At 43.4% G+C, this 18272-nt stretch overlaps 1 protein-coding gene across 4 annotated transcripts in view; it reads left to right on the forward strand.

Moving 5' to 3' along the window:
• ctif (CBP80/20-dependent translation initiation factor) overlaps positions 1-18272 on the forward strand; it is a 233910-nt gene that overhangs the window by 71019 nt on the left and 144619 nt on the right. For all 4 annotated transcript variants that reach the window (XM_063042593.1, XM_063042592.1, XM_063042594.1 and 1 more), the window contains 2 exons: positions 6384-6580; positions 11840-11920. In XM_063042593.1, coding sequence (XP_062898663.1) covers positions 6404-6580; positions 11840-11920 — 258 coding nt within the window. In that variant the 5' untranslated portion in view covers positions 6384-6403. The remainder of the gene's footprint in view (positions 1-6383; positions 6581-11839; positions 11921-18272) is intronic.

Below are 18272 nucleotides of genomic sequence, written 5' to 3' on the forward strand. Positions count from 1 at the left end.
GGCCTTTCAACATTTAAAAAGTTTCAGTGAGATCCCCCCTCATCCTTCTAAATTCCAGCAAGCACAGGCCTAGAGCCATCAAACGTTCCTCATATGATAACCCTTTCATTCCTGGAATCATCCTTGTGAACCACCTCTGAACTCTTTCCAATACCAGCTCATCTTTTAGATGAGGAGCCCAAAACTCAATACTCAAGTGAGGCCTCACCAGTGCCTTATAAAGCCTCAGCATCACATCCCTGCTCTTGTATTCTCGACCTCTTGAAATGAATACTGACATTGCATTTGCCTTCCTCACCACCGACCCAACCTGCAAGTTAACCTTTAGGATGTTCTGCACAAGAACTCCCAAATCACTTTGCATCTAGATTTTTAGATTTTCAGATTTTCTTCCTGTTTAAAAAAATAGTCTGCACATTTATTTCTTCCACCAAAGTGCATTTTCCAGCATTGTATTTCATTTGCCACTTTCTTGCCCATTCTCCTAAAGTTTAAGTCCTTCTTCAGCCTTCTTGTTTCCTCAACACTACCTGCCCCTCCACCAATCTTTCGTATCATCTGCAAATTTGGCAACAAAGCGATCTATTCCATCATCTAAATCATTGATATACCCCATTAAAAGAAATGGCCTCAACACCGACCCCTGTGGAACACCGCTAGTCATTGGCAGCCAACTAGACAAGGATCCTTTTATTCGCACATGCTGCCTCCTACCAATCAGCCAATACTTGAACCATGCTAGTAACTTTCCTGTAATACTGAGGCTCTGAACCTGGTAAGCAGCCTTATGTGTGGCACATTGTCAAAGGCCTTCTTAAAGTCCAAATATACAACATCCACTACATCCCCTTTAACTATCCTACTTGAAATCTCAAAAAATTCCAACAGGTTCATCAGGCAAGATTTTCCCTTAAGGAAACCATGCTGACTTTGTCCTATCTTGTGTCACCAAGTACTCCATAACCACATCCTTAACAATTGACTCTAACATCTTTCCCAACCACTGAGGTCAGGCTAACTGGTCTATAATTTCCTTTCTGCTGCCTTCCTCCTTTCTTAAAGAGTGGAGCGATATTTGCAATTTTCCAATCCTGCAGAACCATGCCAGACTCCAATGATTCTTGAAAAATCATTATTAATGTCTCCGCAATCTCTAATGCTACGTCTTTCAGAACCCTGGGGTGCAGTTCATCTTTCTGGGTGACTTACATACCTTCAAGTCTTTCATTTTTTTGAGCACCTTCTCCCTTGTAATAGTAACTGCACTCATTTCTCTTCCCTCACACCCTTCAACACCTGGTACACTACTAGTGTCTTTCACAGTGAAGACCCATGCAAAAACTCCCCCGTTATTATTTCTCCTGTCTCATTTTCTCGCGGTCATATCTCCACTCTCATCTCTCTTTTATTTTTTACATACTCAAAAAAGCTTTTTCTATCCACCTTTATATTGTTAGCTAGCTTGCTTTCATCTTTTCCCTTCTAATGATTTTTTTAGTTCTTTCTGTAGGTTTTTAAAAGCATCCCAATCTTCTCTCTTCCCGCTAATATTTGCTTTGTTGTTTGCCCTCTCTTTCGCTTTTACATTGGATTTGACGTCCCTTGTCAGCCACAGTTGCCAGGACTAGAGGGTGTGAGTTATAGAGAGAGGTTTTCAGGCTCGGACTTTTATTCCTTGGAATGTAGGAGAAAGAAATGTTTAAAATTTATGAGAGGCATTGATATAATGAATGGCAACAGCCTTTTCCTCAGGGTAGGGGAGTCTAAAACTAGGGGTTTAGGATTACAGTGAGAAGGGAAAGATTTATAGCAGACCTGAGGGTGGGGGCAACTTCTTCACATAGAAGTTGTGAGTATGTGGAACAAGTTGCCAGAAGAAGTGGTGAGGCAGGTACATGGAGGAGTGGGCCTTGGGGAGATGTGTGCTGATCACTGGAAATTGGGACTAGCTGGGTGGGCACCATGCCTGGTGCACTGCTTGGGTGAAAGGTTGCTGTATGACTTTGTAGTTTACATAGACTAGAGTAAGGCCTTGGATGTTGTCCCAAATGGAGGATTGGTTCAAAAGGTTAGGGCCCATGAGGTCCAGGACAAGTTGTGCTTCATAACAACCCTTGCTGTTTCTAATCAACGTGAATTATATCAGATTTATTATCACTGGCTGACACATGCCGTGAAATTAGTTGTTTTGCAGCAGCAGTACAGTGCAAGGTGCTATTGCTATAAATTATAATAAATTAATAATAGTGCAAAAGACGAATAACAATGTAGTGATCATGGGTTGGTTCTGTAGATTGTTCAGAAATCTGATGGCGGAGGTGAAGAAGCTGTTCCTGAAACAGTGAGTGTGGGTCTTCAGGCTCCTGTACCACCTCGTCAATGAGAAGAGGGCATGTCCTGGGTGATGGGGGTCCTTAATGATGGATGCTGCCTTCCTGAGGCTCCGCCTCTTGATTATTTTCTTTATGGTTGGAGGGACATGATTAGCAAGTTGACAGATACCTGGAAGTTGGGTGATATTGTTGACAGTGTGGAGAGTAGTCTCGCCCTGCAGTACTATCTTGGAGTGTTGGTAAAATGGGCTGAGAAATTGGCAGATGGAATTTAACCAAAATAAATGTGAAATGATTCACTTTAGCAAATAGGTTCCCAACCTTCTCTATGTCATGGACCAATACCATTAAGCAAGGGGTCTGTGGACCCCAGGGTGGGCACCCTTGTTTTAGAAAAACCAGTGAGGCTGAATGGTGGGTTGCAAGGGAATATTGAAGAACTGGAGGACTTAGCAGTGCAAATTGAAGGATTCTTGAAGGTGAGAATGTTGGTAGCCAACTTGGCTAAGGAGGCACCTGGAATACTGAACTTCATTATTTGGGGCGCTGAGTACAAGAGCTGGGAGGTTATGATCTGACATCTGGAGTATTACACACAGTTCTGGTTGCCGCATTATAGGAATCTGATGGCGGACAGGTTGAAGCTGTTTTTAAAACAGTGAGTCTATGTTTTCAGGCTCTCATGTACCTCCTCCCTGATGGTAGTGATGAGAAGAGGATATGTCGTGCATGGTGAGGGTCCTTCATGATGGAAATGCGTTTGAAGATGTTCCCAATAGTGGGATGGAGCTGGCTGAGTGTACCTTCGTGACAGACAATGGTGCAGCCAGTCAGAGTTCTCTCCACTGTACATCTGCAGAAACTTGCTGGAGTATTTGATGCCAAACCAAATCTCCTCAATCTCCATCAGCAACATTTGCAAACTTAATAATCATACTGTATCCTGGTTAGAAGTTTGGTGTCAGGGTGGGTGGGTCCCAGGAGAACAAGACCAATTCATTGTTGCAATGTCTATTCCTGAAAAGAATTGGGTCCTGGTTTCCCGACATGTGATATCGTCCCCATATTCCTGATGTGAAAATCCTGGAAGTGGCCATCTTTCTAGCACAGTCAATTAAAATCGATCAGATGTACAAAACCTACATGAGGCTGCTTTTTGGTGATTACAGCTCAGTGTTCAACGTCATTATAGCCTCCATACTAATCAACAAGCTCCAAAACCTGGGCCTCTGCACCTCCCTCTACAACTGGATCCTCGTCTTCTTCACCGGGAGACCACAGTTAGTGCAGATCGGAAATACCACCTCCTCCTCACTAATGATCAGCACTGGCACACCGCAAGGATGCGTGCTTAGCCCACGACTTTGCTCTCACTCTCTACACTCATGACTGTGGCTAGGCACAACTCAAATGTTATCTATGAATTTGTCAGTGATACAACTATTTTTGACAGAACCTCTTCCCGGGCCCAATATATTGATGCAATTACCAAGAAGACACAACCGTTTGAGGAGAATTGATATTGACACCAAAGACTCTTGCAGATTTCTACAGATGTACAGGGGACAACAATCTAACTGGTTGCATCACTGTTTGGTATGGAAGGGCACGGGATCACAAAAGGCTGCGGAATGTTGTAAACCCAGGAAGTTTCATCATGGACCCTAACCTCCCCAGCATCGAGGGCACTATCACAAGGTGATGCCTCAAAAAGGCAGCAGCATCCGTCATTAGGACCCCCATCACCCAGGACCCACCCTCATCTGATTGCCTCCTTCAAGGAGGAGATACAGGAGCCTGAAGATGCACTCAATGTTTCAGGAGCATCTTCTTCACCTCCATCATCAGCCTTCTGAGTGGACAATGAACCCATGGACACTACCTCACTACTTGTTTGCACTCATTTTGCACTACATAATTGTTTAAATATATACTTACTGTAATTTATAGTTTCTTTTAGTATTGTGCATTGCAATGTACTGCTGCTGGTAAACAACAAATTCCATGGCACATGCCAGTGATATTTAACCCTGATTCTGACAGTCAATAAAAATTTGATAGGAAGTTGCACAGTATTGAAGATGGAGTTGCCAGTCCTGATGAAGGGTCTCAGCCTGAAACATTGACTGTTTATTCGTTTCCATAGATGCTGCCTGACCTGCTGAGTTCCTCCAGCATTTTGTCTGTTGACTTCAATGGCCATTTATGATGGAATGGCAGACTTGGGTTGATGGGCAGAATGGCCTATTGCTAACGAGAGAATCTGTAGATGTTCGAAATCCAAGCAACACACACAAAATGCTGAAGAGACTCAGGCCAGGCAGCATCAATGGAAATGAATAAACAGTCAACGTTTTGGGCCGAAACCCTGCTCCTATGGTGTTGTGGTCTTGTATTCCTGTATTATTGCGTATTTAATGTTGACATACTCCCCCTACTGTTCTGCATTTGGAATTGCACTATTAAGGGACCTAATTTACAGAATGTTTTGAGAGAGTAGAAATCTTTAGGCAGGACAATAAAATTTAATCCTGATGAACATGGGGTGATGCATTTAAGGCGTCTAATAAGGGCAGGACCTATAGCAGAAGTGGTAGAATGTTCGGGAATATTATGACTAAAAAGGGAAATGTGGTTACATTGAAGTTCATGTACTCAGATTTCAGAAGTGTGATTTGATGCCAGTACACTGTGCATTTAGCACTTGCCACAAAAGATGAACTGTTAACTATTTATATTTATTCGTTACTTGTTCAGGATGTTGGTTTTTATTGCCTCTCCCTCATTGCCCTTAAGACCATAAGACATAGGAGCAGTATTAGGCCATTCAGCCCATTGAGTCTGCTCCATGATTACTCATCATGGCTGATTCATTCTCCCCCTCAACCCCATTCTCCTGCTTTCTCCCCATTACTGCAGTTCATCTAAAAGCTGATCATATTGTGAGTCTGGGCTTATGTGTACATCAGACAGGGTAATAGTCATAGTCATACTTTATTGATCCCGAGGGAAATTGGTTTTCGTTACAGTTGCACCATAAATAAATAGTAATAAAACTATAAATAATTAAATAGTAATATGTAAATTATGCCAGTAAATTATGAAATAAGTCCAGGACCAGCCTATTGGCTCAGGGTGTCTGACCCTCCAAGGGAGGAGTTGTAAAGTTTGATGGCCACAGGCAGGAATGACTTCCTATGACACTCTGTGCTGCATCTCGGTGGAATGAGTCTCTGGCTGAATGTACTCCTGTGCCCACCCAGTACATCATGTAGTGGATGGGAGACATTGTCCAAGATGGCATGCAACTTGGACAGCATCCCCTTTTCAGACACCACCGTCAGAGAGTCCAGTTTCATCCCTACAACATCACTGGCCTTACGAATGAGTTTGTTGATTCTGTTGGTGTCTGCCACCCTCAGCCTGCTGCCCCAGCACACAACAGCAAACATGATAGCACTGGCCACCACAGCCTTGTAGAATCTGTAATGATGGCAGCATTGTTTTCTAGTGGGAAAATATGGGTCAAACCATGGGCTTTTGCAATAATTTGATGTTTCCAGAACTGAATCTTATTTCCCCAGTTTTGGTTGGCAGGATATGTGAACATATACCCCTCATACAAACTCTTCTCCCTCCCGCCATCTGGCAAAAGGCACCAAAGCATTCGGGCTCTCATGACCAGACTATGTTCCAGTTTCTTCCCCCAAGCTATCAGACTCCTCAATACCCAGAGCCTGGCTTGACACCAACCTACTGCCCTCTACTGTGCCTACTGTCTTGTTTATTATTTATTATTATTTATTGTAGTGCCTGCACTGTTTTGTGCACTTTATGCAGTCCTGGATAGGTCTGTAGTCTAGTGTAGTTTTTGTGTTTTTTCTTACGTAGTTCAGTGTAGTTTTTGTATTGTTTCATGTAGCACCATGGTCCTGAAAAACGTTGTCTCATTTTTACTATGTTCTGTACCAGCATTTATGGTTGAAATAACAATAAAAAGTGACTTGTCTTGACTTGATTATTTAAATGATCAATTTATTCTTTCCACAGATACGTAACAGTAGACGAGCATGGAGAATTCCTCAGTGGCCTCAGCTTCCTCGGAAGCTGGAAGTAACCGATCTCAGGAAATAGAGGAGCTGGAAAGGTTCATTGATAGCTACGTCCTCGAATACCAGGTTCAGGGGTTGCTCACAGACAGACCAGAAAATGATGTAGATGGTGAAAAGACACCACCAAACTCACAGGTACGTGATGGCTGCTCAGCTAGGTTACTGTGGTTCTGTTAGAGCAGGCCTGTTCCCTGTTTATCAATACTCTGGATAACTGGGGAGAAAAATGCCTTGTCATAGAGTGAGTGTTACAGAGCATAGAAATAGGCTCTTTAAACCAACTCATCAGTGGTGACCAAGATTTCTTCTTGAGCTGATCCAATTTGCTTGTCTTTGACCCATATCCCTCCAAACCTTTCTTATTCAGGTCCTGTACAAGTGCTTTTCAAGAGTTGTTATATTTCCTCCCCAACCTTCACTTTTCCTGTTCTGGCTCTCCTCTTACTCCTTCTCTTCTCATCACCTCTCCCTGATTCCCTTCTCCTTCCCTTTCTCAGATAGTCCACTATCAACCCCCATCAGATTCCTTCTTCTTCAGTCCTTTACCTCTTCCACCCGTCCCCTCCCAGCGTCTTGCTTCTACCCCACCCAGCCGCCTTCCCCCTCACCTGGTTTTACCCAGCTTGTACTCCTTCTCTCCCCGCGCCCCCCCCTTTCCCTTCCAGTCCTGTGAAGGGTCTTGATCTGAAACATTGACTATGTATTCACCTCCATGGATGCTGCCTGACCTGCTGAGTTCCTCCAGCAATTTTGTATGTGTTGTCATTGTATCGGCTTCTGGCAGCTTGTTCCATGTACCTGCCCACCTCTGTGTGGAAAAAGATACCTCTCAGTTTAAATCTTCCCCCCTTCACCTTAAGTCAACACTCCGTAGTTCCCTTCTACCTTCACATTCACACTCGCAGTCAGGATCAGATTTATTGGTCAGGTGTACATGGCAACATGCAGTGAACTGTGTCGTTTGCATTAAGACTGACACACCCGGGGATATGCTGGGGGGCAGCCTGCAAGTCTCGCCACACATTCTGGCTCCCGTGTGGCACGCCCACCACCTTCAGCAGAACAGCCAGAACACAACAATCAGAACTTGCCAAGTGACAAAACAACAACGGCAAAACAGGCCCGGAAAAGATGGACAGTCCATTTTATCTGTGCCTCTCATGAGACCATAATGCAATAGGAGCAGAATTAGGCCACTCAGCCAATCGGATGTGCTCTGGTATTTCACCATGGCTCATTTATTATTCCTGTCAAACACTAATAAATTCACCCTTCGGTCTCCTTCACTGCAGGGAAAACTGTCCCAACCCTTCCTGTCTCCCCTTGTATAATTCGTCTTCCAGTCCAGGCAACGTCATTGTGAATCTTTCTGGCACGCCTCTCCACCTGATCACTTCCTTCCTGTTGCTAGGCAACCAGAAGTGTACGCAGTATTCCATGTACGGTCTCACCAGCATCCTGCACTGTTCAAACTCACTGGCCTATCTGACAAAGGCAAGCATGCCTCATCCTCCCCCACCACCTTGTCAACACCTTGAAGGAACTTTTACTTGTACGCCTTGGTCTCACTGTTCGATGAGATTCTTCATTCACTGTGTTTGTCCTTCCCTGGTTTAACACCCAGACTCCAGTACTTCAGCTTGTCTGAATTAAATTTCAGATGTTATTCCCTGACCCACTTCCCCAGTTGATCTAAATCCTGGAGCAACTTTCTTCATTGTCCACCACGCCATCAATTTTGAGAATCAGCTGGGAGGTCAGAGGCACTAACTAACACCAGTGTACTGGACGATCCCAGCACATCCTGCCCTCCCAAGTGACGCAAGCTCAGAGAGCCCCTGGTGGGCAAAGGAAACACTTCTAAAATAACATCAAAATTAGCCTGAACAAATCCAACATTACATATATTGATAACAGAGATGAAGAGGAATTTCTTTAGCCAGAGGGTAGTGAATCTGTGGAATTCATTGGCACAGGCGTCTGTGGAGGCCAAGTCTTTGGGTATATTTAAAGCAGGACATCAAAGGTGACAGGGAGAAGACAGGAGAATGGGGTTGAGAGGGATAGTAAATCAGCCATGATAAAATGACAAAGCAGACTTGATGGGCCAAATAGCCTAATCTGCTCTTGTGTCTTATGGTCTTGTAAATGACTGACAACAGGAGACCTAGCTTAAGGACACCTCACTGATCACCAAGGATTCCTGGTTTATAATTGTCACATGTAGCAGAACAGAGTGAATAAGGTAGATGAACTTGCTGCACAGTTACAGATTGGCAAGTATGATGTTGTAGATATCACGGAATCCTGGCTTAAAGATGAGAGCTGGGAGCTTAATGTCCAAGGATACACATTGTATCGAAAGGACAGGCAGGAAGGCAGAGGGGGTGGTATTGCTCTGTTGGGGGGAAAAAAATGAATCAAATCATTAGAAAGAGGTGACATAGGGTCAGAAGGTGTTGAATCGTTGTGGATAAAGCTAAGGAACTGCAAGGGTAAAAAGACCTTGATCGGAGTTGTATACAGACCCCCAAACAGTAGTAAGGACGTGGTCTACTAATTACAATGGGAGATAGAAAATGCATGACAAAAGGGCAATGTTACAATAGTCATGGGGGATTTCAACAGGCAGGTAAATCAGCCTGGTGCTGGATTCCAGGAGGAGGAATTTCTAGAGTGCCTACCAGATGGCTTTTTAGAACAGCTTGTGGTTAGGCTCACTAGAGGGTCAGCTATTTTGGCTTGAGTTTTGTGCAATAAACCAGAATTGATTTGAGAGCTGAAGGTAAAAGAAGCCTTAGGGACAAGTGATTATAGTATGATCGACTTCTCCCTGAATTTGAGAAGGAGAAGCTAAAGTCAGATGTATCAGCATTACAGTGGAGTAAAGGGAATTACAGAGGCATTGGAGAGGAGTTGGCCAGAACTGATTGGAAAAGAACACTGGCAGGGATGACAGCAGAGCAGCAGTGGCTGGAATTTACTGGAAGAAATTCAGAAGGCACAGGATATATACATCATAAAGAGGAGGAAATACTGTTTTTTTAAAGACAAGATGACAAAACCGTGACTAACAAGACAAGTCAAAGCCAACATAAAAGCTAATGGGAGGTCATATAATAGAGCAAAAATTAGTGGGAAGTTAGAGGATTGAAAAGCTTTTAAAAACCAACAGAAGGCAACTTAAAAAAGTCATGAAGAAGGTAAAGATGGAACACAAAAGTAAGCCAACCAATAATATTCGAGAATACCAATTAGTTTCTTCAGATACATGAAGAGTAAAAGAGAAGCGAGAGTGGATATTGGCCCACAGGAAAATTATGCTGGAGAAGTAGTAATGGGGACAAAGAATGGCAGATGAACTGATTAAGTATTTTGCATCAGTCTTCACTGTGGAACACACTAGCAGTAGGTTGGAAGTTCCAGGTGTCAGGGGTAATGAAGTGTATGAAGTTACCATTACTAGGGAGAAGATTCTTGGGAAACTGAAAGTTTTGAAGGTAGATAAGTCACCTGGACCAGATGGTGTACACCCCAGGGTTCTGAAAGAGGTGGCTGAAGAGATCATGGAGGCATTAGTAATGATTTTTCAAGAATCACTAGTTTCTAGAATGAATCCAGAAGACTGGAAAATTGGAAATGTTATTCCACTCTTCATTTAGGGGGAGAGGTAGAAGAAAGGAAACTATAGCCAGTTAGTCTGACCTCAGTGGTTGGGAAGATGTTGGAGCTGATTATTAAGGATGAGGTGTCAGGGTACTTGGAGGTACATGAGAACAAAGGCTGCAGTCAGCATGGTCTCCTCAAAGCAAAATCTTGCCTGATAAATCTGTTGGAATTTTTTGAAGAAGTAACAAGCAGGATGGACAAAGGAGAATCAGTTGATGTTGTGAACTTGGATGATCAAGAGGCCGTTGACAAGGTGCCACACATGAGGTTGGAATATAAAAGCAAGGATGTAGTATTGAGACTTTATAAAGCGCTAGTGAGGCCTCACGGAGTATGTGAGCAGTTTTGCGCCCCTTATTTATGAAAGGATGTGCTGAAACTGGGGAGAGTTCAAAGGAGGTTCACGAACATGATTCCAGGATTGAATGGTTTGTCACATGAAGACCGTTAGATGGCTCTGGGCCTGTATTCACTAGAAGAATGAGTGTAATTTCATTGAAACCTATCGAATAGTGAAAGGCCTTGATCGACTGGATGTGGAGAGGATGTTTCCTATGGTGGAAGAATCTAAGACCAGAGGACACATCCTCAGAATAAAGGGGTGCCCTTTTAGAACTGAGATGAGGAGAAATTTCTTTAGCCTGAAAGTGGTGAATCTGTGGAACTCTCTGCCACAGGCAGCTATAGAAACTAAGTATTTGTGTATATTTAAGGCAGAGGCTGATGCATTTTTGATTGGTCAGGGCATGAAGGGATTAGGAGAGAAGGTAGGAGATTCGGACTTGGAGGGGAAAATTGATTAGCCGTGATGAAATGGTGCAGCAGACTCAGTGGACCATATGGCCTAATTCTGCTCTTATATCTTGCGGTCTTATACCTTGTCATCACTCATCTTCACTCGTCAAAACCTGAGACCTCAAGCAAAATACTTTGTCCTCAAAGCAGTCCTTCTCAAATTCTGCTGGAGGTGGCTCCATTTTTAACCATAAGAGATGCTGCAGATGCTGGAAATCTAGAGCAACACACACAAAGTGTTTGAAGAACTCAGCAAGTCAGGCAGCTTCTGTGGAGAGGAATAAATAGTCGACGTTTCAGGCTGAGACCATTCATCAGGACTGGAAAGGAAGGTGTTGGATTCTGAAGTTTTTAAATCCAAGGTTATTTCAGAAGTCAGGAAAGAGGCACAAGACTTATTGCTTCATGATTATTTTATTTAGTGTTAATAGAACAATGAGAGAGTTGAAAACAGACAATGATAGAGGCCTACTAATTGAAGAGAGGGAAAGTCAAAAGACAATAGATGGTGCCCAATGTGGAATAGCTGTTCTTGCACCTACATAGATGAGAAAAATTCCATTCAGCTTTGTAGATAAGTGTCAACCAACCAGAAAGTTCTTTTTCAAATAATGCAATAGCAAGAGAAGTCTCCAGAGCTTTCCGGAATCACACAAGTATAATCATTAGGGGATGTACTAAATAGCTACATATACATACTGTGACTAATAGGAAACATACTAAGTAGTTACATGTATATAAGTAGTTACATGAAATACAAACAGACAATTAGACCTTAAACTGCAAAGAAATTAACAAACAGTCTAATCTAAGAATTAAACAGTCCAATCCAACAGAGGGAATGCTGAACTTTGCTGACTACACCTATCCTAAGGAAAAAGTTCATCCTCATAGAGTCTTATTTTGAATTGTGCTGTGTTTTCTCTGCAGTGGAATGAGGATTTCACCGACACGCTAGGCGTACACTGGCCATCTCCGAAAGAGAAGAACTCCTGCAAACAAACAAATCAGGTAAATGTCCTATTGAGTACAGATACTTGTGCCCAGTCGCTTCGAGGAAATGCTAATCAAAGTAGCAACTGGATATTGGGTATCAAGTAAAAAGAAAATAAGTAACATATAAAGAAGAATAGTCAAAAAAAGCAAGTTAAAAGAATGTTTTTATTGTAACGTGTGAAATGGTGGGGCAGCTTTGAGATTACAGACATACTGTGTGTCTATATAGAAAAGGGCCAGAAACATCATGAAGGATCCCACCCCTCCTGCTCATGGACTGTTTGCCCCACTCCCATCAGGGAGGAGGTGATGTAACATCCACACCAGGACCACCAGACTCAAAAACAGTTACTATTCCCAATCAGTAAGGCTGATCAACACCTCCACCCACTAACCCACCTCTCCACAGCCCAACCACCACTACTTTATCATTTCCTTTCAGTCACCTTATGTACAGACACTCCTGTGCCTAGTGTCACTTTATGAATATACAATCCATCTATGTATATAAGTTATCTTATGTGTTATTTTTTTTTTGTGTTTTTATTATTGTGTTATTTATCTTACTTTTTTTTGTCTGGTGCATTGGATCTGGAGTAACAGTTATTTTGTTCTCCCTTACACTTGTGTACTGGAATAATTTTGAATCCTGAGATCGGATTTACATGAAAGGAGAAGACTGTCCTCCAGCCGCACTGAGGGGTTGATTTAAATCCAAGAAGAGGTGGCGGTGGTCTTGAGGCTCAGAATGGTGGACTTATCCCTGGGGCAGATCAAAAGCAAGCAAGTATGGAAAGATACTATAGAGACTCTGGTATCATTGTTATCAAACAATGAGGTTATTAAAGGCCTGAATGCTGGCTAATGTTATAGCTTTATGTCAGAAGAGCTCCAAGGACAAGCTGGTGAACCTAATGTCAATGGTAGGAAGGGAACACTCACAACACGCTGGAGGAACTCTGCAGGTCGGGCAGCATCCGTGGAAATGATGAGTCGACGTTTCGGGCTGGAACCCTTCGTCAGGTCCAATTCCCTCCCCCTCCCTTCCTCTATACCTATTTCACTCTGCCCCCTCCCAGCTGCCTATCACCTCCCTCATGGTTCCGCCTCCTTCTACTACCCATTGTGTTTTCCCCTATTCCTTCTTCACCTTTCCTGTCTATCACCTCCCTGCTTCCCCTCCCCCACCCCTTTATCTTTCCCCTTACTGGTTTTTCACCTGGAACCTACCAGCCTTCTCCTTCCCACCCTCCCCCCACCTTCTTTATAGGGCCTCTGCCCCTTCCCTCTTCAGTCCTGACGAAGGGTCTCGGCCCAAAACGTTGACTCACTGTTTCCACGGATGCTGCCCGACCTGCTGAGTTCCTCCAGCGTGTTGTGAGTGTTGCTTTGACCCCAGCATCTGCAGAGTATTTTGTGTTCAGTGGTAGGAAGGGGTTCCGAAAGCAGGGCCAGTGGAGATATCCAGCAGGCTTGAGGTCACACTTGTGCCGACTGAGCCCGAGATTTTAAAGTGAGTTAGTGGTTATAGGTTAAGGGTGAAAGGTGAATTATTTAAGGCAACCTAACGGGGAGTTTGTTCACTCAGGGGGCAGTAATTGTGTGGAAGTGGTGGACGTGGGTTTGATTTCAACATTGAAGAGAAGTTTGGATAGATATGTGGATGGTAGGGGTATGGAGGGTTATGATCTGGGTGCAGGTCAATGGGACTAGGCAGAATAATAGTTCAGCACAGACTAGATGGGCCAAAGGGCCTGTTTCTGTGCTGTAGTGTTCTATAATTAGGGAGTCTGAGGGTCTATGATTTGGAGGTTGATAGGTTCTTGATTAGGAAACAAGTCAAAGGCTACGGCAAGAGGAGATAGCAGGAGAATTGGGTTGAGAGAAATGATGGTGCAGACTCAACGGGCTGAATGGCCTAATTCTGATTCTGTGTCTCATGTCTCATAGAGTCATCACGTCTTTGTGCTTAAGGAAGTCATGAATTTGATGTTTTTTGAGTTGATCAAGAGGATTGACGGGAGTAAGGCAGCAGAGATTGTCTACATGAAGTTTAGCAAGGCTCTTGACGAGATTCCACATGGTGGACTGGTCTGGAAGGTAGGATCACATGGGATCCATTGTGAGCTAGTTAATTGAAATCGAAGTTAGCTTGACGGTAGGAACCGGAGTGTTGTGGTGGAGGGTGGTTTTCAGAGTGGAGACCTGTAAGCTGTGCTATACCACAGGTGTTGGAGCTGAGCACCTTGTTGTTCGTCATGTTGAGATTTAGATCAACTGGGAAAATTGTCCTGAGGGTGATGGACCCAGGGCAGATCCTCTGAAATGCCACGAAATTTAAAGTTAATGACCCTCTCCACCTCCAACCCCCTAATGGGGGCTGCCTGTTTGGTTTTGCTGATGTTGAGTGAGAGAGTGCTGTGCTGGTACCACTCGGCCAGATTTTCACTCTCCCTCCTAGATGCTGGTTGTCGCCACTCTTGATTCGGCCTACAACAGTACTGTCGTCAGTGAACTTGAATGTGGCAATGGAGCTGTACTTAGCCTCACAGTCATCAGTATAAAGCGAGTAGAGAGACATTTAAGGAACATCTGGACGTGTCCATGAATCGGATAGGTTTAGACTTAGAACAGGGGTCCCGCCTGAGGTCCAAGGATCCCTTGGTTAATGGTAGGAGTCTGGGCTGGAACTGCACAACCCTAGAAAATTGGCTCTGGAAACTTCCTGCCCAGATTTGCGTTTAGCATCCATGAAGCCGTATTTTGGGAGGAGAAGGGAAGTAATTTGAGGAGGAAACAAATGCTTTGGTGCCTTGCCTTTTCACATCTACTATGAAGACACTGTGAGAAGAGTGTAACAACATTGGGCGTGCTTGGAATTCAGTTTGGTGCCAGGCAGCCGTGGTATTTAACTTTATCTGAAACAGACATCAATAACTCGAGGCTTTTCTTCTGACTGTAAGTAGTGTTGAGAGATGAGAAAAATGATTTGAATTCTTGTAGTAATCTCATAGAATGGGATCAGCTTCCTAATCAGATTGTACTGAAATAGACGTCAAGAATGCATGCCATTTGTCATCCAGCTGGGAAGAGTACCCAGTGATGAAAGTCTCCCATGGTACTCACGAAACTTTAGTTTCTGCCTTGAAATCTGTCAGGAAAAATTGATTAAAAAATAAATGGGCATTTGTTCATTAATTGATGGATCTTGTAGGGAATTCTGAAGTATTTCTGTTTCTGGGTCACAGTTTCACTGTGTTGTTTTTTTTTAAAAACAGAATTAGAATCAGGTCTATTATCACTGACGTAATGTTATGAAATCTTGTTGCAGCAGCACAGGGCAATACATAAAATTACTATGAAGTACAATAAGAAATTACATATTTTTAATAAGTGCACCAAGGGAAGAGCAAGGACAGTCATCATTTTCTCGGTCACTACATTGACTCTCAGTAGAGGATGTGTCCTTTATTTTTAGAACTTTCTGACCTTGATAACATAGTGGTTGGCACAATGCAATTACAGTTTGGTGCATCAAAGGTCAGAATTCAGTTCTGGCACCATCTGTAAAGAATTTGTACATTCTCCCTCTGACTGTGTGGGTTTCCTCTGGGTGCTCCAGTTTCCTCCCACATTCCAAAGATGTACTGGTTAGTAAGTCTATTGGCTCGTCAAGCCAGATGGTCCTGCTTCAAAGTCTGTAGTATACAATCCTGAAGTTTATCTTCCCCACCGAGGGCCAAGAGAAAAAACAACCATGGAAGCAAACAACAGGAATTCTGCAGATGCTGGAAATTCAAGCAACACACATCAAGGTTGCTGGTGAACGCAGCAGGCCAGGCAGCATCTGTAGGAAGAGGTGCAGTCAACGTTTCAGGCCGAGACCCTTCGTCAGTACTAACTGAAGGAAGAGTGAGTAAGGGATTTGAAAGTTGGAGGGGGAGGGGGAGATCTAAAATGATGGGAGAAGACAGGAGGGGGAGGGATAGAGCCGAGAGCTGGACAGGTGATAGGCAAAAGGGGATACGAGAGGATCATGGGCAGGAGGTCCGGGAAGAAAGACAAGGGGGGGGGGGACCCAGAGGATGGGCAAGGGGTATATTCAGAGGGACAGAGGGAGAAAAAGGAGAGTGAGAGAAAGAATGTGTGCATAAAAATAAGTAACAGATGGGGTATGAGGGGGAGGTGGGGCCTTAGCGGAAGTTAGAGAAGTCGATGGAACCATGGAAGCAACCTCATCAAAGAAAAACATCACAACCCCTCCCATCTACATGCAATAAATGCACAACTTGCAACAAAAAAAATTTTTAAACCCAGACTAAATAACGCATAACGCATATTTCAGTTCAGCTCAGTGTTCGTTACGTGCAGGCTGCCCAATTCGAAAATAGCCCAGTACTAGTAGCAAAAAAAGATCAGCTAGATCTAGAACACATCATGAAAACCGAATTAGTCTGCTGTATGATCTCTTTGGAAACTCACCCAGCAGAAGGCAATGGCAAACCACTGCTGTAACTTGCCTCGTACGTGGTTCCCCACTACGTCAAAGAGGCGTGGAGGGTAATAGTCCGCTAACCGGTGAAACTCCGGATGCGACATACATCGCTAAATAAATAAATAAAATGAAAGAACTGAATAGAATGAAGCAGGTTTCAGCAAGTTCAGAAGTTTAGAAAAGTTTTCAATGCAATTTCATGATGTGGGGGGTACCAGATGGATGTACTATATTTGGATTTTGGAAAGGCTGATGTCCCACAGAGAAGATTGGTCAACAAGATTAGAGCTCATGGACGGGGGTAATGTGTTTGTTAGGCAGAAAGCAGTGTCTGATTAAATCTGATTACTCTCAAGTTGTGAATTGTACTTGAGCTACAGCTAAGTGTTGTATTTCGAAGTTTCTTTATGGTACAAAACTACATGCGACTGTGAGTAGGGAGGAGGACGTAAGGGGAAGTACTGTAGTCGAGCAGAGTAAGTGACAGATCAAAGTCAAAGTAAATTTATTATAAAAGTACATGTGTGTCACCATATACAACCCTGTGATTCAATTTCTTGCGGGCATACTCAGTAAATCCAACAACCGTAATAGAATCTATAGAAGACCGCGCCAACAGAGTGGACAACCAGTGTGCAAAAGACAACAGACTGCAAATACAAAAAGAAAGCAAAAAAAAAAGGAAATAGTAATAATAAATAAGTACACAGTAAATACTGAGAACATGACATGAAGAATCCTTGAAAGTGAGTCCATATGCTGTGGGAAATTCTGCAAATAAAAAATAACACTGAGAACGTGAGATGTAAGGAGTCTGTAAAAGTGAGTCTGTAAGTCATAGATCAGTTCAGGGTTTAGTTAAGTGAAGTTCCTCAGGCCGGTTCAGAAGCCCGTAGGTTGAAAGGTAATAACTTTTACTGAGCCTGGTGGTGTGGGTCCTAAGGCTCCTGTACCTCCTGTCCAATGGTAGTAGGGAGAAGAAAGCGTGACCTGGATGGTGGGGGTCCTTGATGGTGGATGCTGCTTTCTTGTGGCAGTGCTGCCATGTAGATGTGGTGGGCAGGGCTTTGCCTGTGATAGACTGGGCTGTATCCAACACTCTCTGTAGGCTTCTCTGTTCTTGGGCATTGGTATTTCCATAACAGGCCATGATGCAACCAGTTACAATGCACACCACTGTGCATATATAGAAGTTTGTCCACGTTTTTGGTGACATGCAAATCCATGCACAACTTCTAAGTAAGAGGCGCTGTCGTGGCACCTGCGTGCCGGCCTCAGCACATATCCTCTGATAGGTTAACGCCAAGAAATTGAAAGTTACCAATGGAATGTGATGTGGAAAAAATGTAAACTTATCCACTTTGGTGCATCAAAGAGAAAATCAGAGCATTTTATTAAATAGTGAGAGATTGAACATCTGCTTGTGTTTTACCTGAGCTTGCTGAAACCAGCATGCAGGTACAACAGGCAAATGATATGTTGACCTTTATTATGAGAGGGTTGGAGTACAAGAAAAAATGCCTTGCTCTGAATCTAGAATATTGTATATGCTTTTGATCTTTGCCTAAAGGAGAACATATTTGCCAACAAGGGTGTGTAGTAAAGATTCTGTAGACTAGTTTGACAGGTTTTTGTATGAGGAGAGAGACCTGGATATTCTAGATTTTGGGAAAAATAAAAGCAGATTTCATTGAAACTTTACATTCTCCTAAAGTTCCCCCTGACTGGTGAGTCTAGAACCAGGCTTTGTGGTTTCAGAATAGGGGGAAGGCTACGTAGGGCTGAGATGGAGAGTTAGCAGTATGTCTTTATGGTCTTCTACTCTACCCATAAAGGTTCAAAGGCAAAGTCAAGTTTATTGTTGGGTGCAAT

This window comes from Mobula hypostoma, chromosome 3 (genome assembly GCF_963921235.1).
Source record: "Mobula hypostoma chromosome 3, sMobHyp1.1, whole genome shotgun sequence".
In the NCBI taxonomy this organism is placed as follows: Eukaryota; Metazoa; Chordata; class Chondrichthyes; order Myliobatiformes; family Myliobatidae; genus Mobula; species Mobula hypostoma.